Below are 21,667 nucleotides of genomic sequence, written 5' to 3' on the forward strand. Positions count from 1 at the left end.
CGTTACTTGACTTACTGAATGTTATTGTCAATATTTTAATAGAAAGTTATTATTTAGTATTAGTATTTGCCTTTAAAAAGTTTGATGTATTGTTATCAAAGTAGATACATGTATCTGCTGTGAATTTTGACAAATACAGGATCTTATTGTACATATCATTTACCCCTTTAACTTAACACATTGGGTACATCGTGACACATCATTCTTTTTAATAACTATATTGTAATTCATTACATTACTGTGTCCTAATTTATTTAATTATTCCCCTGTGTACAGTAGATGGACATTTAAGTAGTTTCCATTTGTTTACTGTTACAAAAATTACTACACAGAACCACAGAACCCCTTGTATGTTTATAAACTTGTGAAAATATGTTAGTCAAAATATTAAAAGTAGCTTGGCTAGATTTAAAGTTGTGCATATTATATGCATATCTGTATACACACGTATTACTAAAATATTATCCAGAAACATGTATATGCTTACCCTTATATCTACTTCTCTATACTCTCATTAACACTAAGAATTTTTACCTTTTAATATTTGCTGATGAGATCATTGAAAACCTATCTTTTTATATTATATTGATTTTTAGAGAGCACATCCATCCTACAGTAAACAAAATACATATATAAATATTCATGCAATACTTTTCTTTTTTTCCTTACCAGCTTATCTGAACAGAAAAATATTCTAATGAAAAGCTTCACATTCCCACATCTAAAAGACCTCTAAAGAGATAATAAATATTTCTTGCCAGAGAAAAAGAGTTAAACAAAATAAATAGCCAGAGTTTATTTCTGGCAAGAAAACAGGATCAGTCAGCATTCATTTCTGTAGACACCTGGCATCCTTTCTCTTAGTTATTTCCCCACCTTCCTTGCTAGAAAAGAAGAGCTGCCATTCTTTCAAGAAACTTTGAGGCAATGATGGAAATGCCAGTAACAAGTGGCGGTTCCGTCAGTTTCCCAAACAGACTTTATCTGAACACCAAACTTGATTCAGGAGAGTCAATCACAAAAGTAAACACTGTCAACTAATATCCCTCTATTCCCAAATATCAGCACAGTACAGCCTTATACAAAGAAGATTGTACTAATCACCAAGGAATTGCTGGAGAAATGTTAGGAAATCTCACATTCCAATTAACTTTCCCACTTAAGTCTAAGCTTCAACCAATTATCTCAAATGGAGCAAATGTTCTTAAGAATTCACAAATAGGAATGTTGGTTATACCTCAGTCCTCTCTGGGCTCTTTTGCTAGATGTGAAAAAATGCAAAGAGATGGAATTTTTGAAGGTGCCAAGTCACTGCACAAATACTACAAAACACTTGGCAACACCTGTCATATTCTGGCACTGGTACCCATCTGTCTGCAGCCTTGCTCTTTATCATTAAAATGCAAACTTAAGCGCCATAAGAACTCAAGTTGAATAAATATGTTAGGAACAGCTGAATGAAAAGTTTACCAGACACCTGTTTGAATGTATTTAATATTTCCAAAAGTTTGTGTAATAAAAGATAAAACAACCTGATTTGATCAAATATAAGCATAGCTTAGGTTTTAAAAAGTATAACAAATACTATGCTGTAGATGATAAAGAGGTAAAACTGATGATTCAGATAGAAATCATTCTAATGAAAGTGATTACTTTAGGTTGAACTATATAATATTTACATTTTTGTAGGTCAAAAGGTTCAAATGTCAACAATTTCACGTGGTTCAACTGTGTAATGACCAGTTCTGCATGATGAAGTCTTGACTGTGTCCTAACTGACAATCCAGTATGTACTTTGCAAGTATAAGAAAGTCTATTATATTAAAAAAATAACCAGGGCATTCACGAAACCTAGTCTGACTATTAATCAAGATACTGAAGAGATCAGTGTGGGGGAGATGGAGAGAAGAACAGTATTGTACAGCTTAACAACAAAGTTGAGGAAGCCCTGGAGATCATCCAGATAGACTAAATTTGATTCATTTGAGAACAGCATTGATCCTAGAGGGGATCATTTAGACATTAGTGAATGCTTTTCCAGAAATTCAGTCACTCCTCAGGGAACTTCCCAATTCCTCTCTCGCCAGATAGGGGATTAATTTTGTCTACTCAAAGAAATCTAAAGCTTTCAAGCTCACATGAGAACATTATCCTGACATGTGACTCTAAAGTAGGGGCAGTAAAGAAACTTCTGGCTAAGAATTGTCTTGGAGTTCTAAAATCACAAGATCCATACTCATAAGTAGTGGTTGATAAAGAAAAAGGATAATATTTCTAAAAAGTGGTGAAAAGAGAGTTGGGTGCCAATTTTTAAAAAGGTACAGCAAAAGCTAGGCAAAATAGAAGTCTCAGGTCAGGATAGAGTGGCCAAAGATGATAGATAAGGAAAGTTAGGTCAGTAGAGGGCATTGACATAAGAGTTATTTTTGAGTTGCATGCCACACTGATCCCTTTTCCATAAACAGAAAGTCGTCTAAGGGGATTGTTTCTCTCTGATTGTGCACTGGCTACAACCTGTACCTAAAGTACTCTAACTGTAGAGTAGCCTCCAAACTCTGAGATCGCCTAGAGTGCCAGTTCATAAATTTATCAGCTACTTAATTTCCCCCAACTGTATGATTTTTTCTACATTACTCTCATATTACAAAATAGATTGGGTTCAAATCATTCAGTTTCATCTCAATCCTTGTGACTGAATATACAATTGAAAAATAAAACTGAATGATTTGTTTTAATTCCTCCTTGGAACAAAGCAAGGAATAATTGCTTAAAATTAAATATTTATTAAAGCATGACTTAAACCATTTTAAATATGGCCCTTGTACCAGCAATATTAAAAAGATAAAGTTAATGTCTCCTTTATGATGAAATTTTTCCAGCACACATACTTAATTATCTGCCAAGAGTAGAGTTTTATAAAGTAATAAACCTATGATGCCAGAGGGTGCCTTAGACATCATCTTGCAGTGAAAAGTCATGCCAAATGTTCCCCAAGAGTTAGTGGCAGGTTTCCATCTTGTGTTTTCTTAACCTTATACGTTGTTCTGTAAGGACGGGGTGAAAAAAGATGACATGGATCTAGTCATAGTAAAAGCTCAGAAGGTTACTTCCTACTTCTTATTTTAGTGCTTTAACTAAGTCAAAAGAAGTGCTATCCATTTTATTGGACCCCCAAGTCCAACTCTAGTCAAAATCAGCTTCAAAGTTTACTGGGTAGAGACATAACTGAAAGAAAATAACAAACATATCATGAAGACTAAAGGCCTTCTTAACATTTCATCAGGCAGGAAAACATTGTGGAGATGCTAGTAAAACTGTCAACATTTGAATTCATATCATAATGTTTGGGTATCATGCACAGAAAAGACAGGAATGTCTTTGGAATTACTTGGAAGAAAATGTCATTGAAAACAGGAGAAATAAGAGTGAAGCAATAGTGTGAATAAATTTTTTAAATTAATGATAAAAGTTTATAGAAGATGCTTTCATTGATTAAAAAAATCAATTATAGAAGTTATCATTTGAAAAAAATTATTAAACAGATTTTTATGCCACTTTATACCCAAAATTATTTTAGGAGGTTCCCATCCTTAAGTAACTCAAAACTTAGGTGAGGAAAATTACACTAACATATATAAAATACATAAAAATTTGGAAGGACTGTATCAAAAATGATCTCAAATGTCATAAGACTAATGGGGAAAAATGTTAAATGCAAGTAGATGTGCCTGAAATCGCACGTTCTTTTAATTTTGAACTTATATAGAACTCAGTGAGTAAGGTCTAAAAAAATTCACAACAGTATTACACCCTAATTAGCCCATCAAGGAACTTGGGGTTCTGGTTATACTATCTGTAATTTCATAAAAGTCTGAGACATTTTTCTCAGCCATAAATGTAAAGATGTAAATGCACATGATACAGTATCATGTGTTAAACACTGTAAACCATTAATGCCAGACCACAACGATGGAGGTGGTTGGGGTCACTGATATTACTGTGTGGTCATCATGGTCATCATCACGGTCATCATCATACTAGAAGCAGCAATTTTATATCATCTTGAATTTGTGGGGTGTGAATAATTAGTGGAATACTGACTCTGCCAGCACAGTGAATGAATTATTTTTGTCAGAGTTTTTTTTTCAATTGAAATACAATTAACTGCACACATTTGAAATGTACAGTATTTTAAGTCTTGGCATACGCATTCACCCGTGGAATCATCACCATGATTAACATAATTAAAGTTGTATTTCAAAAGTTTCTCCAAAAGTTTCTTTGAGCTTCTTTGTAATCAGTTCCTCTCATCCTTTCCTTTCCTTACTCCCCAGGAGAACACTGATCTGATTTCTTACATTGGAAATTAGTCTGCACTTTGTATTTTCTATAATTTTATATAAATGAAATTATACTGTAAGAACTCCTGTCTGAATTCTGTCACTCACTATAATTATTTTGAGACTTACCCATGATATTGTATATACCTACAGCTCATTCCTTTCACTATTAACTAGTATTTCAGTCTCTGGATTTACCACAACTTATATATCTATTGTAATCACCTATTGGTGAAGACTTGGGGTTGTTTTCAGTTTTAAGTTATTACAAAAAAGCAGCTATGAATATCTGTACACAAGTCTTCATATGGACACATGTTTTCTTTTCAATGAACGAATGAATTCTTTTCCCAAGTGGTTTACCATTTTATATTCCCACCAGCAGTAGAGTTCCAGTTCTACCACATTCTCACCAACATTGAGTGACAACAGGATAAAGGTATACAGGAGACAACTAGATGTGTATCATTATAACTTTCTCATATTGTATTTGAAGTAGTATTAATATTATGTTACTGGTAGGCTGTTATAACTTAAAGATATATACAAAATAAAATCTAAAGCAATCACTAAAATAACAAAATAATGAGATACAAATAACCCAACAAACTATATTATACACAGTTATAAAAAATATTCAAGAGGTCCAAAAAAGGCAGAAAAAAATAATACTAGGGGACAAAGAATATACCGTTATACTAAGTATGAAGTGATTTTCACATAGTTTTACTTGGAATTTCCCTAATAATGACATTGAGCATATTTTCGTGTGTTTATTTGCTATCAACACAAATCTCCCGTGTATACTTTAAAATGATATGTATTCTGTTCTTGTTGGGCAAAGTGTTCTAAGTAGCATAACTACAAGTAGTATAACTATTTGTATCTTTATTTAAAGTGTATTTCTTACAGGCAGGATATGCTTGCATGTTGCTTTTTTATTCAATCTGACAGTCTCTACCTTTTATTTGGGGCATTTAGATGTTTTTTATGTAATGTGATCATTGGCATATTTAAGTTTTAGTCTATCATCTTGCTATTTGCTTTCTGTTTCCCCCCATTTGTTTATTTTACCCCCTTTATAGGATTTATCGTTTTTGATATTAAAATTTGTCTACTTTTGACTTTTAAACCATAACATTTTTTGTTTTCTCTTTTTAGTGGCTGCTTTAGAGTTTATAGTACACACCTTTAAGTGAATATTTATGTGATAATAGAAGATGTAGGCATGAGTGGTGTTTCTTTCATTTTGCTTGTTGGGATGGATTATTTAGCAAAAATCTATTGGTCTCCCGAAGCCCTGGCTTTCTCATATGTAAAATGATAACAACAATCATAATGACAATGATTACATTGTGAAGTATTATACATGTGATAAGATTTGAGATACAGTAAATGGCCACACAAATATCCATGCCTATAATTATGATGATTTTGCAGTGATTTGGGTTTTGTTTTAGATATTTCTTCCTTGCCATTAATATTTCTTCAACACATTGCTTACCTATTTAAAACATCTTTTGTCCAGCCTTCAAATACTACCTTGGTTTAAACATCTTTTACTTGGAGTCAAATATCTATCCTATTGTTAAGTTGGCAGCACCAGGCAGAACTGGCCACTTCTCCCCCAACCTCCCTAGGACTGGCTCCCCCTACTGACGATGTTAGCCTCAGCATCATCTCCACTCCAATTGTAATTAAAGCTCTGGGGCAAAAAAATCATGTGTTTTTCATATTTACCTCAGTGCCTGTAACACTGTGGAGAGTACCTCATACTTAAATACATGTTCAATGAATTATTTCTCTACAGAGTGTTGGGTCTGACACTAACAAAAAATGCTCAGAAAGCTGAATTTTACACTATATGGACCTGGGTCAACAGGGATCTGCAGACTCCCAGTTTGGCCAGGGACAGTACTAGCATATCGATCTTTTTCTGCTTTCAAAATAGGTGGTCTACACAAGGGATATATCCAAGAAGTGAAGGAATGAACCAAGTAAAGATAGATTGGCATTTTAGTTTTGGAATCTTGAAAATGCTGCTAGATCAGTTGGTTATAGTGTAATACTAGATGTATTCCACTCAGGGGAAATTGCTTCAACCCACAAATGAGTGACTAGCATGCCCCATTAAGACCTCCCTGGTCTCCGTTCCACACATAAAACATACAAGTGATAGTTTTAAGATGTTCCGATCATTGATAGACCAATAACCAGGACTTGTATGGTGCTTTGTAAAGATGAACTGAGCTAATTATTGAAAAACTCAAAGGGGTTTCCAGCAGCAAACTGAGTGCTAGAGTTGGGAAACACATGACCAAGGCTATTATATACCATGGGGAAGTGAAAAACAAGAAAATCTATTGAGTAGTGATCAAGCATCAGATCATTGTGCAGAGAAGAGAGGAAGGGGAAAAGTGGGGAGAGGAGGGAGATAGGGACTCAGTGGAAAGGAGAGTGTGTGTGTGCAAATGGAAAGAGGATAAAACAGATGCAGGCGAACTCTCAGAGAAGAAGAGAGGAATAAACAAGCATAATCATTTCTGCCCTTGGGACAATTTGTTTGACTTTTCCTGGTTTCTGCAAGGGCTTTCTGTTCTCATATATTAAAATTTGTCCTCACCTATTCCATTTTCCATGTACTAGTTTAATTGTAGAGGGTTTTCTTTCCTCTGACTGAGAAGGATTCCTGCAGAACAGTCCTTTTTACCCCAAAGACTGCTATTTGTACCCCAACTGCTCCCTAAAGATTTGGGGGATTTTATTTAAATTCTGTTTGGTTCTCAATTTAAAATGAAGTCAAGTTCATAGCACCTTGCATCTCTACCTATGCAATATTACAGTGATAGCTCTAAAAATGCATCTTGATTTGATATTTTCTAGTTTACTGTGAATTAATTCTCTTTGGTGACCCCTAAGTTCATATTTTATGGCATTCAATTTAGATCTCTCCATAACTCCTTCCGTTATTTATTATAAAACCCTTAGATTCTAGTGAGAAGCAGAGATAATGTAAATTCTGTTATGTTGGCTTTGCTGTATGTGGATAGGTAATGGTTCAATCTCATTTAGTAAGTGAACAGCAGAATTGGTTATTATTTCCTTACTGCTAGACATAATCACAATGTAGGCAATGATTAGTCAAAAAAAGATAGATAGGTAGATAGATAGATAGATAGATAGATAGATAGATAGATAGATAGATAGACAGACAGACAGATAAATTCTAATCCCATAAAGTTTGACTAAACTCCTTGCTTTAGAAACTGTGGAACCATCTTCTATGACAAATGACTTACTGATGTTGATACCGTCACTGTAAAATGGCTCAGGCAACTGAGGAAATACTCCCTTCCCACATAGCCTAGGAAAAGACTGCTGGTAATCTAGGCAAGAAATCAGATTTATGATTATGTTCAGGCTGTCATTTTAAAATATTAGTCTGCTGTGTTATCAAAATATTTTTAAGTATGGTATTAAATAAATTATCTTTTACAGAGTTTACTTTATGCTTAATTCATACTCAGCCCCGGCTGAGCAGCACATGGCATAGTGGAGAGCCATTGGCCTGAGGCACTCTGTGTACCACATCTGGGTAGCTAGGAATTGAATGTGGCTGCCATATACTTCAAAAAGTCCAAAACTATCATGTCTCTAGACAACAGCATTGTGAGTTAAGTATTACTGTCTCTCAAGATAGGGAATAACTTTTAGCACATTTCCCATCATGATACTGAGATTCAAAGAGGTTAAGGATTGGTCAAGAAACATGTTAGACGCAGAATAGTTCTGGAATTCAGGTTTATAATCTTGTTGGCCAGATAGCTTTTGGTATAACATGGAATCACTCTTTAAGTCAATACTTTCCATGGTACTTAACTACAGTGCTTTACATATAAGGGTCACTCAGGAAATCAGGTGGAATTAAATGGATACTCCAAAAAGCAAGTGGAGTTGATTGTTCAGTCAGTTACATAAGTAGAACATTTAACTACCATTCCCATGCCTATTCAATGCTAGTCAAAAAAAGATAGATAGGTAGATAAATGAGGACACATTTGCACTCCTATCACAGGCATTTTGTTGACTAGACTTTCATTAACATAATTATTTACTCCCATGGTTAATATTGATTAAAAACAGATTAAGTAACACATATCTACTATCACCTTTATGACCTACCTCAACTCTTGTAGTGAGTCAGCATGAAATTTGTTTTTATTTCAGAAGTTTGCAAAAAGGAGGCACCAAGGCCTCAACTACAGTGTCCTCAGAAAACAACATCAACATATGCACAAAACGTCAGTCTCCCAACTCTCAAATTTCTTATTCAAACTGGCATACCATACTGGCATTTTCTCTATATAACTCACTGAGAGAGACTTACTTGTCTTCCTCCTGAGGGAATAGTTTATGATGAGCATAAGACATTTCATTAACAAAGGAAATGTCTTTGTTAGCAAAGGAAAGTGAAATTGAATGTCATAATTAATCATGAAATGATCAACTATAGAATTTAGGATCAAAGAACAAAGATAACCAGCACCTTAGATTTATATGATACTTTATCATTTTCAAAGTGCTTTCATATGTGTTATCTTAATTAATCTTCACGTGATATTTTAGGAATTAAACATTTGTTTACAACCCCTTGTAACTCAGATTTCTGTAAGGGCTTAATTGGTCATGCCTCTGTTCTCTCCAAATGCTGTCAAGAGTGCCCCATTCTGAAATCACACAACATCCATAGTATTTGAAAGATTATAAATTAAAACACTTTGTTTTAAAGTAAGAGAAATAAAATTAAAATGGAAATTATTTAGCATTAAAATCCCTAGAGGACATTAAAGTGCAATTAGTGGGGGGATAATTAAGGCCAAATTCCAAAGTTGAAAGACTATTTCAACTACATTTTCATTTTACCAGTTTTGTGATTGCTTGCCTTGATTAGGTCTGCAGCACTTTTTCAAGTAAAGCGTTTGGATGTAGGGGAAAAAAAAATTACACTTCCTAATCTCTACTTGTATCTTATATGTGGCTTCACAACAGGGCGCTACTCTGTAGTGTCGAATGTACTACAGCCCATCATCGAGCTTTGATTTTCTCATCAGTGAAGTGAAGAATTTGGACAAAACTATCTCTCAGATTCGTTTCCCAGTCTCAGTTCTCTGATTCTTATTTTAGGAGAACTGTTTTTCTTTTTTTCTTTTTACAGCAACCTATTCATTGGTTCTCCCTTGCCATCACTACTCAAGGTGGAACTTTTTTGGCATGAGAATATTACTGTCATATTTAGTGTAAAGACCTGAAGCTCAGCACAAAGATATAATCATGTTATTAATTCTAATAATAATACAGCTATCATTTTTAATACTTAACAAGTTCTATGAAATTTATGTATGGTATCTATCTCAAAAAACATAACAATTCTGTGAGGTATGTATTATTATCCCTATTTTTCATATTAGACAAGCTAAAGCTCAGAAGTTAAAGTCACACTATTAATAAAACATTCTATTTTCAGAATGTCAGTATACATTTTTTCCACCCCAGTTCACAGGGCAGAACTGTCAGGGTAGGGGGAGGCATGGATGAGTTCATCTGTGACGTGTATACATTTTTCAGAGTCTGAACACAAATTCACTGTGAACTCATTTCTTTCTGCAAAAGAGAACTGTTTATAAAGAAAAGGTAACTTTGCAATTCTCATGCCATTTTTATGATAAATTGAAACAGGCACTGGTAACTTCAAAACAGTATTTCTGGAGTCAGTGATATAGAACCTATATAATAAGAATAAAATCTCAGAATGCAGGAAACCGATGGCAGAAAGAATTAATGTTAAAAAAGCTGGCATTTATCTTTGATATTCTAAAAGGAGACAAATAGAAAAGAATTACAAGTGTAACTTCACTTAAAGTTAATAAATATTTTATCAGTAAAGTGGAAAATACTGTGAAATATTATGTACTTATATATAGTTCACGCATGGCCAGGTATAGTGTTAAATTTGAATTTCTTCTTTGAAATGATGTTGTTAAAAATATATATATATATAGTTATTGCCAGTACAGACGGTGCCTCCTATCAAAAGGCAACCAGGCACACAACGTGGAAAATGATATGAAAACTGCCAATAATAATACAGATAGGTCACAGTTTAATAGTCCATTCCAGTGTGTACTTCTGTATACTTTCCCCATGAACTATGGTGCTTTTTAGCGAGTCTGATGGGAACAAGCACTAGCCCTGGTCTGGATGAGCACTGCAAACTGTCACATCAAGTACTTGGGTGGTCCTAGGTAGTTTTCTCACATGCATCATTATTTAGCTGTACTTATCATTACTCAGTTGATTTATCAAGGAAGACCCTTTGAAGGATTAAAATAATACAATAAATATTTGTTTGATTTTACTGATTACAACTCAGTCAAGATTTCTAGAAATTTTATTCTCTTTGACATGCCCCATGTTGGCTCACATACTGTTTTATTTTGGTTTTTTTGCTTGTCAATCAAATTCAGGTTTCCAGACTTTCTATTCTAGTCAAGAGAGATCAGCATGGACCAGAGATATCCTTCCACATAAAAAAAAATCAAACAGTGAGCAAAATACATCAAACAATGGTTTTCAATATAATGGAGATATGTCAGTGATGAACAGTGATTTCCTGAGAGAAAGACAAAAGAAAGAAAGAAAGAAAGAAAGAAAGAAAGAAAGAAAGAAAGAAAGAAAGAAAGAAGAAAGAAAGAAAGAAAGAAAGAAAGAAAGAAAGAAAGAAAGAAAGAAAGAAAAGAAAGAAAGAAAGAAAGAAGAAAGAAAGAAAGAAAGAAGAAAGAAAGAAAGAAAGAAAGAAAGAAAGAAAGAAAGAAAGAAAGAAAGAAAGAAAGAAAGAGAAAGAAAGAAAGAGAGCCCTATGATTACTTCAGCTTATTGCCTTGAGGGAGTTTTCCAATCATTGTGCAAGGAATAGAAACCACGGTAGAGTCCATCAGACTCTTTCAGTTAAAAGACAGAATTGAAAGTTGGGGAAGACCAAGGCAGCTAGAGGTCACAGGGCATAATATCAAAAAAGAGAGCTGAACAGAAGGAAGGTTTCAGCAATCTTTACAAGGGTTCCCTTGAGAAATGAGTTGAGTAATGATAAGTGAATGCACATAAAGAAACTGCCCAAGGCCACATTAAGATTTAAAAGTTTAGATGCAATAATGCCCAACACAGGGCCAGTTTTAGAAATCATACTAATTTCTACTGGGCAGAAGATAAAACCTCCTAATTCATGAGTTAGGAGGAAGAGTATGCTGAAGAGACTTGCCTTCATCATGGGGAATAATTAGCCTGAAATTGAACACTATTTCACTCCCCTTTAACACATTTGAAAAGCAAGATCCAAAGAACAAAAAGTATTTCCATGTAACTTAACTATGTCCAGAACAAAGCTCAGTAATACCTATAGGATGCTACAATATCCAGCAAGCAACAAAGTAACATTTACAATGTCTACAATTCAAGCTAAAATTGCCAGGCAAACAAAGTAGCAGAAAAATATAATGCATAATGAGGAGAAAAATCCATCAATCAAAACTGACCAAGAGTGGACATAGATGTTAGAATTGGTAGGCAAGGACATCAAAAGAGTTATCATAAGTATTGCAGGTTTTCAAAAATTTAAGCTGAGGCATGGAAGATGCAAAGACCCAGTTAGGATTTCCTAGGATGGAAGAGAAGATGCCTAATATGAAAAATACAGTGGCTTAGATTTTAGCAGATTAGACATTACGGAAGAAAAGCTTAGTGAATTTAAACACACAGAATGGAAGTAATCCAAAGTGAAATACAGAAGAAAAAAAAATAAGAAAAAAAGAAATTAAGAAAAGTTGGGGGGTGGGAGGCAAGTGGAGGGACAGCATTAGGACAAATACCTAATGCCTGCGGGGCTTAAAACCTAGATGATGGGTTAATAGGTGCCGCAAACCACCATGGCTCATGTATACCTGTGTAACAAACCTGCACTTTCTGTACATGTATCCCAGAACTTAAAGTAAAATTTAAAAAGAAAGAAAGAAAAGTCCTCAGAGTGTCAAGCAGCTGTGGGGCAACTTCAGGAGGCCTCAGTAGAGCCTCCAAACAGACAGCAGAATGCATATTTAGAGAAATAATGACGAAATCTTTCCAAATTTGAAAGAAAACTGTAGACCCACAGTCCCAAATAGCTAAACAAACCCTAAACACTAGAAAAAGGAAGACTATGACACCATGTCAAATCATAAACCAGTTGTACAAATGAGTAGAAAACTATTTTAAAAGCAGTTGGGGGAGTAGGGGAGATATGTTATCCACAGAGAAGCAAAATAAGGACAACTGCAGATTTGTTACTGAAAACACAAAGACAAGGAAGCAAAAAAATTTAAAATGACAATCAGAATCATATGATCATCTCAACAGATACAGAAATAGAATGTAACAAAATACAACATCTATTTCTGGTCAAAACGCTCAGTTCACTGAGAACAGAAAATCACTTTTTAATTGGATAAATGGCATCTACAATAAAGCTACAGCTAATCTCATAGTTAATCAAGAAATGAAGTTTTCCACTTAAGATTGGGAATGAGACTAAGACGTCTGCTCTTACCTCTTTCATTTGGCATTATACTGGAAATCTTAGCCAGTGCTTTAAAGCAACCAAAATTCCATCAGGGTTTTTTGTTTTGTTTTGTTTTGTAAAAAAATGATGTATCGATTCCTAAATTAATATCAAATAATTGATAGGTAACCAAAGAGCCAAAATAAAGTTGAAAAAATAAGAAGGTTGGTAGACTAATTCTACCCAATTTTCAGACTTATTATAAAGCCACAATGATCAAGACTGTGTGTTATTAGAAAACAGATAAATAGATCAACGAAACAGAATGACATGGTCGGATGCAGTGGCTCATGCTTGTAAGCCCAGCACTTTGGGAGGCTGAGGCAGAGAGATCACTTAAGGTGAGGAGTTTGAGACCAGCCTAGCCAACATGGTGAAACCCTGTCTCTACTAAAAATACAAAACATTAGCTGGGCATGGTGGTGCGTGCCTGTAATTCCAGTTACTCCGGAGGCTGAGGCCAAAGAAATGTTTGAACCCGGGAGGTGGAGGTTGCAGTGAGCCAAGATTGTGCCACTGCACTCCAGCTGGGGCAAAAGAGCGAGGCTCTGTCTCAAAACAACAACAACAACAACAACCAGAATGACGTTCAGAAATACAGACATATATATATGGAGAGCTGAATTTTATCAAATATGTAAAAGCAATTTAGTAGAGAAAAATAGTGCTTTCAAAAATGTGACAGAAACAAGTTTATGTGCATATGCAAAAAAATGAACTTAAGTCTACCACTTATACCATACTCAAAAATTACCTCAAAATGTATCATAAGCCTAAATATAAAATCCGAAACCATAAAAGCTATACAAATACAAAATACAAAAGCAATACCAAATGGACAAAATATTTGAACAGACACTTAACCAAAGCAGATACATAGCACATAAGCATATGATAACATGCTCAAAATTATTAGTCCTTAGAGAAATGCAAAACACAACCACTATAACACTACACATGGATCAGAATGGCTAAAATGTCAAAAACTGGCCTTACCAAGTACAGATACCCCTCAACTTACAATGGGGTTACGTCATGATAAACCCATAAGACAAAACTATCGTAAGTTGAAAATGCACTAAACATGGGCAATACAGCAGATGGTCCCCAGCTTATGTTGGTTTAATTTAGGATTTATAAACTTTATAATGGTGCATAATTGATAGGCATTTAATAGAAACCATAACCCAATTATAGATCCTAAGAAATGCCTCAGCTTACAATAGGATTACATCGTGATGAACATATCTTAAAGTAAAAAAAATCATTATGTCAAACTATCATAAGTCGAGGACCATTTCTATTGGAAGGATAGGTTTGATCTAGAACTCTCAGACATTTGTAGTGGAAGGATAAAATGGTAAAGTCATCTGGAAAAAAATCTCAAATATTAAACATATTCCTAATATGTGATCCAACTATTCATTCCACTCCTAGGTACTTATTCAAGAGAAATAAAAACATATGTTCACACAAATATTTATATACAAATGTCAGTTTTAGAATAAATCATTCATTTAAAATATGGGTCACTTTGTTGTCATTAACCAAAAACTGGAAACAAACCAAAATATCCATCAAGAGGTGAAGGGTCAAATAAACTGCGATATATTAATAAAATGAAATGCTACCAAGCAATAAAAATAAACTACTGATACACCCTACAACTTGGATGGATCTCAAAATAATTATGTTGAATGACTAGAACCACACAAAGCATTACATGCCATACTGTTCTAGTTACAGAAAATTCTAGAAAACGCAAAATGAAAAGTATCCTATAGCATCAGAAAGCAAACCAGTGACTGCCTTGGCACACGGGAAGTCAGAAGGGATGACTTTTCATGAGGCATAAAGAATATTTTGGGGCACTGATGGATATGTTCATTATCTTGTCTGTAGTGATGATTTCCCAGGAGGTACATATATGTCAAAACTTAACAAATTGTACACTTTAAATGTGTAGATTTTATGTTATGTCAATTATACCTCAATAAAACTGTTTCTAAGCTTTCAGATATCCAGCTTCCTGAAAAAATGGAAGCTCTAGCTGCATCACATCTCCATGATCGCATGGCAACAGAAGCCGTTTCTTTCCTGGGAATCACCTGTTTTCCAGTTTGCCATAGTCTTCATCCCTCCCCTTTGTTGTTCCTTTCCTGCTTTATTTATTTACTTGACTCCAACATGAAATTCAATTTTAACTTCCAATTGCTTTATTGTCTTCTATTTTAACACATAAAAGGGTATTAGTCTCTCCCAGAAGTCTGAAGGGAGAAATCCTCCAAATCCCTTAATTCATTCTATAGTACCTTCTGTTATTTGGTTCCAACTGATTTTCCAAACCTATTTCTTAAGACTTCCTTCATCAGGCCATATATTCAAGAAACTCTACTTCTTGCACAATATTGCCCACATTCCCAACTAAGCTATATGTTTGGTGTGTATTTACTTACCATGGTAATGAGATTCCTGTTTAAAGCATTTGCAAAGAGAGAACTCAAGAAAAAAGACTGTCTTTAACTCATGTAGGAATTTTTATTTCTACTAAATAATAACTGAAATTCATTTTTTTATGAAGGAGCGGTAAAAAAAAGTAAAAAAGAACTTTTGAGAGAAAAATGAGTTCCTGCTATTCAGTGAAAGATATGAGGTTTAAAAATAAATGCTCTTATGGAAAATGCAAGGTTATAAAAGTTATCATCAGCCACCTGAATAGTATAAGCTAGTGTAGATGTGGTTCCACCCCAAGTGATGGGACAGGAAATGCTCTAAGTCCCTTGTCTTTAGTTATGAATCTTCAGAGTCAAGATAGTGTTGAATCAAGATTACATTTCCGGATATTTTGGGTCATCCCAAGTTATAGATCATGTTGTGTATCTTTTTTTATCTCTTGCAAAGCCACCCCAGTCATGCCATCTTTATTTGAAGTATTCTTCTTATTCACTTGCTTCCAAGGATAAAGAACAAATAATAAATATTATGAGAGTATTGAGGGAGTTTATAACATGACTTTTGCATTTTTATTACTTTTGGGTAAGAGATTATTAAAATATGAGATAATTATTGCATACTTTGCATGCCTGTCTTAAATTCATTCTTAAACAATTTAATATTTGTAAAAGTTTCACATTATATACTCACAAATAAAACTTCTCATCCCATACTGGATTCAAGTTTCCAAAAATGGTTTTTGTTCTTCTTTTGTTCTTTCCAACTTGAACTGTAACATACGGATCACTAGACCCTGTTTTATCTTTTGCTTGTAGACCCTGTGCAGAAACCACTGAAATAAATCAAAAGAAACATTTTAACATACGTATTCCTCAGAAACGAAAAATAATCATAATAAAGACAATTTTTCTGTCAGTTGGTTCTTTGGGTTTACAGATGCATCCCCGTTGCTTTCATTCTCATGACCAACAGAACTTTAAAAAAAGTTTAATAAAAATAAATACACAACATTAAAATCTGTAATTTTTGCTTATGTCTCTAATGCAAAGTAGCTATATACATAACATGCATATGCATATTAACTATATACTCATACACATTACAGCATACATGTACAGAGAAATGAGGAAGATATACCTACGCTTATATGAAAAATTACCTAACATAATTCAAAGGTCTGTAATCCAAACTGATCTATTTATGAGTCTGCCGTCAGTATTGATCAACTCTACATAGTTGAGAAAGCATCTATATCAACTATGAGAAAGCATCTCATAGCTGAGAAAGCACATTTATTTTGTATTTCCTCATCTTTAAATACAAAATGAGTAAGTAAAGAGGCTTGGTAAGTGTTAACAGTCTGCACAGTCACTTGCTGTTCACATTACAAGCAACTTCAGAAGTCCAATTTACTAGGTATCATCAAACTCAAATTGTCCTGACTCGAGGACCAAATGGATGAGGGATGTTGAGCCAGGAGTAAGTAAAATAACATCTATTGTCTCACCGAAAAAGATTAACTGAACATATTATTAGCTACTGTTATAATTTATCACTGGTAGGCAGCAAAAATGCTTATTTCTTGTAAACTGCAGGTGAATATATTGAAAACAGAAACCTTTTCCTACGAAAGAACTTTTGATTAGAAAAAGACACAGACAAAAATTATTTCACTTATCTAGTATGCATTTTCAAAATGTGAAGTACCAACTAGTCTGGTTCATATTAACATGATTGAAAAAATAATCATTTATTTTACCTATGATTATTATTAGCAGTTATTTCTAGGAAACACAAAAATCTCAGTTTACAATAAAAATGTTCAAGAAGACTTATTTTTACCTGTAATGGTTATTTTTGCAGACCACTTGGATGTCCCATCCAGTACACTCTGTTTGGCCGCCTTTGTATACTGCACAAAATCTTCTTTAGAAATCTGAAACATTTCCTGGATTACTTCAAATACTTCTGGCCGGTTTTTCTCCCTGATCTTCATTCTTTCTTTCATTGCTGTAATAATGGTCTGAGTCTTGTCTTCGGCACCATGTTTAGAACTCTTTTCTGCTGCTCCTATGATGGAAAAATCAATGGTGATGTGAACGTACATGCCATTACTTTTTGATGGCTAAAGGAGGGAGGAAAAGGAGGAGAGAGTGACAACGAATGAGGGTTTCCATTCTGTGGAGTCAGGTGGCTTTTTAGAAAAATATCAGAATGAACTGCTCTGCTGAGATTCCCAACAACTAGTACTCCTTTGTGTTATTGGCAAGTAAATTGACCTCCTGTGATTCCCAGGCTTTTCTCTTGTATTACTGAACTAAATGAGGTGTTGTGCAAAAATGTGGTTCGAATTTTCTAAAAAGGAATTCAAAAACATCAAAAAGAATAGACACAATCAAATATGTTACAAACCACACATATTTCCTCAGTGGGCATCCAAAACAAAATGGAGAAATAGATAGAATGTAAGTGGCAAATGTCACTTGGAAGTCAATAGTTCAAACACATCACTGTTATTTGCTAAACATTAAAATAGAATGTAAGATTTTACTTGGAAAGAAAATGATTGAGCTGTTTAAAACAGATTTGGACACTACTAGGCTAAAAGACCTATAAAGTAACTGATAGAACACCGACTTGAACTCTCTTTCTCTCATATATCCAGAGCTTTTAAATGACTGAATACTCATTTTCCACTAAAAACTTTTTTTATTTCTGGGGCATTGTTTTTCATGACTGGTCTTAACTTTCTGGGCATTTTTGTTTGTAATGACAAATCATTCCATCAGTGAAAGATTTCTAAAATTCCATTCTTGGATCCCTAACCTTAAGCTACTACTGCCTAGATATTCTCATTGCTCTGTATGGCCTTCTGGGTTGCCCAGTATTATACGAGTTAATAACGGACCATGATTTCAATTTCTACAATTCCTCAGTGAGTTTAAAGTAAGAAAGCAAAAGCTCATGTACCAGTGTCTACAGGAACTGCCACTGATAAAATCAAACTTCTTTTTGGTACAGAAGCAACTGAAATATAGTGAAAATAATAGAAAGAGTTGTGTTCATAGCTAGTAATTGCTCTAATTTTCATTGACATGACTGTGAGTTTGCCTAACTAGTATTCTCATTTTATTCTGAACTATTATATTTCTGAGATAGGCATACTAATATCTCATAAATTATTTAGAGATTAAATGGGATAATTTATAGGTAAGCACGATTTCTACGATAAATGATAACATCAGTAATGTTCTTTGAACCTAATTTGAGAATGTTGAGCCTGATTTAAGTATAGAAAGTAAGACAAAAGATGAAAGGTCAACTACTACCTTTACTTATGATAAATTAATACACAATTGGACAGCAATAATTTAACGTAAATGTTCATTTACTTGAAAGTGTAATATCTGTTTTCTAGAGTGGAAATATATATTCATAATAATGAGTGTGAATAGAGGAAGCTAAAAGATATGAACATTCCAATGGTAGAAAGAGCAGGCTACCTGTCTTTATCTTTTATTTTAACCTTTGAGGACCTAAACGACATTTATAAAAAGGAATAAAAAAAAATGAATTTCACTAAAGATGATTTAAAAGGACATTGTAAATGGTCTATACTGTTGAAACATGTCCCTGGAATAGCTACAAATTTGCAAATTGCATGAAATTAAGATGTTTTTAATTTATCAATATTGGTTTAGCTACACAGTCCATAATTCTGAAACAGTAAAATTAGCTTAGGCTACACTAAATAGTTGAAACTATCCGATAGGCATATTTTATTCATGTATTTAATATTCATTAAATGGACAGGACAGTGGTGGCTGGAAAATGTTCCCTACAAGACACAAAGTGGCTCAAAAGTTTAGTCTGTGACAGCCAGGCAAGGAATGTCCAAAAGGTTAGAAATGTCATAAAAATGTTGACTCTCCCCCAAATTTCTAAACAGCTATTCTTATTTTTGCTGTTAATGCTCCCAAAGGCTCTAGGAAGGAGTGCTAAAGTCATGTAGAGTTAAGTATACTTTGGATTAGTTTTCTAAATCGAGGAAGAACCCATCTAACTACCATGAACAAAATAAATGCTCAAACAATAGCTGCCAAATTCAAAGCTAGAATATAAAGAGATTGTTCATCCAAAGGAATCAGGCTTCTATTCTTAATGACTGCCCCTTGTTATCAAAAAAATAATTAGGAAAGCTTGAGCATTTGCTTTGAAATTTCACTTATTCTTATATATTATTGATGTTATTATAGAGTATCTATTCTAATATGTACAGGCAAAAGAGCCATAAACTGAAATAGCCAACTGGTGGACAGCAGGTTAATAGAGACATACGTTTAAGCATTTTCTCTGTTATTTCTAGAAAAAAATATGTAGCTTTTAAAAATTTCTACTTTTGGCCGGGCGTGGTGGCTGAAGCCTGTAATCCCAGCACTTTGGTAGGCCAAGGCAGGTGGATCACGAGGTCAGGAGATCGAGACCATCCTGGCTAACACGGTGAAACCCTGTCTCTACTAAAAATACAAAATAATTAGCCGGGCATGGTGGTGGGCGCCTGTAGTCCCAGGTACTTGGGAGGCTGAGGCAGGAGAATGGTGTGAACCGGTAGGCGGAGGTTGCAGTGATCCGAGATCACACCACTGCACTCCAGTCTGGGCGACAGAGCAAGACTCTGTCTCAAAACAAAACAAACAAACAAAACTTCTACTTTTGCATTTTTGATCAGAAGAAAATTATTCATCTTAGATTGTTTAGCTCAGAGACAGAGACAAATTCATAATTAATTTTTGTCACTGATGTACAGGTACTTTCCATTGCCCTATTCTTTATCAAACCCACATATCTTGTTTCTAATGAAACTCTTTATTAAATAGTTACAATTTGCCATGAATTTCCAGCCCTTTGGGTTATTTGTCTTTGGCCTTATTTGTTTATACAAAAGTCATCAGAGAAAACTTTAAATTAGTTTTTATATGACTCTTTCTTCAAAGTGTGTGGCAGAAGGTCTAGTAGCGTCATTGAAATACAGTAATATGCCAACCAGAGATCAATAATAGATGAGATCAAAAGAGATAATGTAAACCAAAAGCACTTTGTACAGTATAATATCCAAATGAAATGCATCATTGTTACTTTTAAAAATAATTACTTGACAGATAAGACAATATAATTACGGACAACACAACCATAATCCAACCTTAGACAGAGGGGCAAACTGGTTCTCTTCTACATAATTTAATGGGACAATTAACTAGAACTCATTTTTCCTTAGTTTTTATCAGACAAAACATCTAAACTTCAGGTGAAATTAACAATTTTACCATCTTTATACGGCAGTTTACAATTTTTGTGCTTTTTTCTGAAGAAGTATCTATAGATATTATCTACAAATAATTATAGAATTTATAGATATAATCTATACATAGAAAAATATTGAAGTTGTTATATATGTAACTTTATATATAAAACATATATAGTTATATATAATATATATTTTGATTATATATAACTATATATAAAATATACATATATAAAGTTATATATAAAAAACTTTACAGGTGTGTATATACATATACCTACATATATAATATATACACATACATATATATGTGTGTATATATATACACATATATATAAAATAACTTCAGTGTTCTTCCTTCTTCGCAGTTCTTTCCTTTTGCTATTTTTCTCAACAGCTCTTCCAAAACATTTCTACTCTCAAGTCACCTATCTCACCCCCATTACCCTCCATTCTCAGCATATGATCTTATCTCCTCGAGAGGAAATAGAGTTCTTTTAAACTCAACAGTCACATTTTCTCTCCTCTCCTACAGAAACAAAGAAAACCCAAATCTGATTTGTAGTATTAGATTTTTGTGACGTAAATATTTCTAACAGCTGCTTCCAAGCAAATGCCTCGCAAAATTCTTTCATATTTAACAATCGCCATTGGCATAGCTACCTGCATATATGTCTATTCCTTATGCTATCTCATAAGGCCCAAATTTTATTAAATGTGTATTCCAAGTGTCTAACACACTGTTTGGAAACTAGCATACACTCCATAAATAGAGGAAATACTTCTTGGGGGAGTCTAAGATAAAATGATTGGCATAATTGAGTATTTAATTTGGCTCTGGGTTAATTTAATGTGTTATGAACTTCTTGCAAACTCCTGCCCTAAGGCCACAATTCTGGAAAATACCAGGAATAAACTGAATAT

At 33.9% G+C, this 21,667-nt stretch overlaps 1 protein-coding gene across 1 annotated transcript in view; it reads right to left on the reverse strand.

The window, feature by feature from the left end:
* LOC105490028 (unc-13 homolog C) overlaps window positions 1-21,667 on the reverse strand; it is a 699,235-nt gene that overhangs the window by 367,983 nt on the left and 309,585 nt on the right. The window contains exons 8-9 of the mRNA XM_011755257.3: window positions 17,284-17,511; window positions 16,132-16,273 (exon numbers count right to left, since the gene is read on the reverse strand). Of these exons, the coding sequence (XP_011753559.2) occupies window positions 16,132-16,273; window positions 17,284-17,511 (370 nt within the window). The remainder of the gene's footprint in view (window positions 1-16,131; window positions 16,274-17,283; window positions 17,512-21,667) is intronic.

Source organism: Macaca nemestrina, chromosome 7, assembly GCF_043159975.1.
Source record: "Macaca nemestrina isolate mMacNem1 chromosome 7, mMacNem.hap1, whole genome shotgun sequence".
Taxonomy (NCBI): Eukaryota; Metazoa; Chordata; class Mammalia; order Primates; family Cercopithecidae; genus Macaca; species Macaca nemestrina.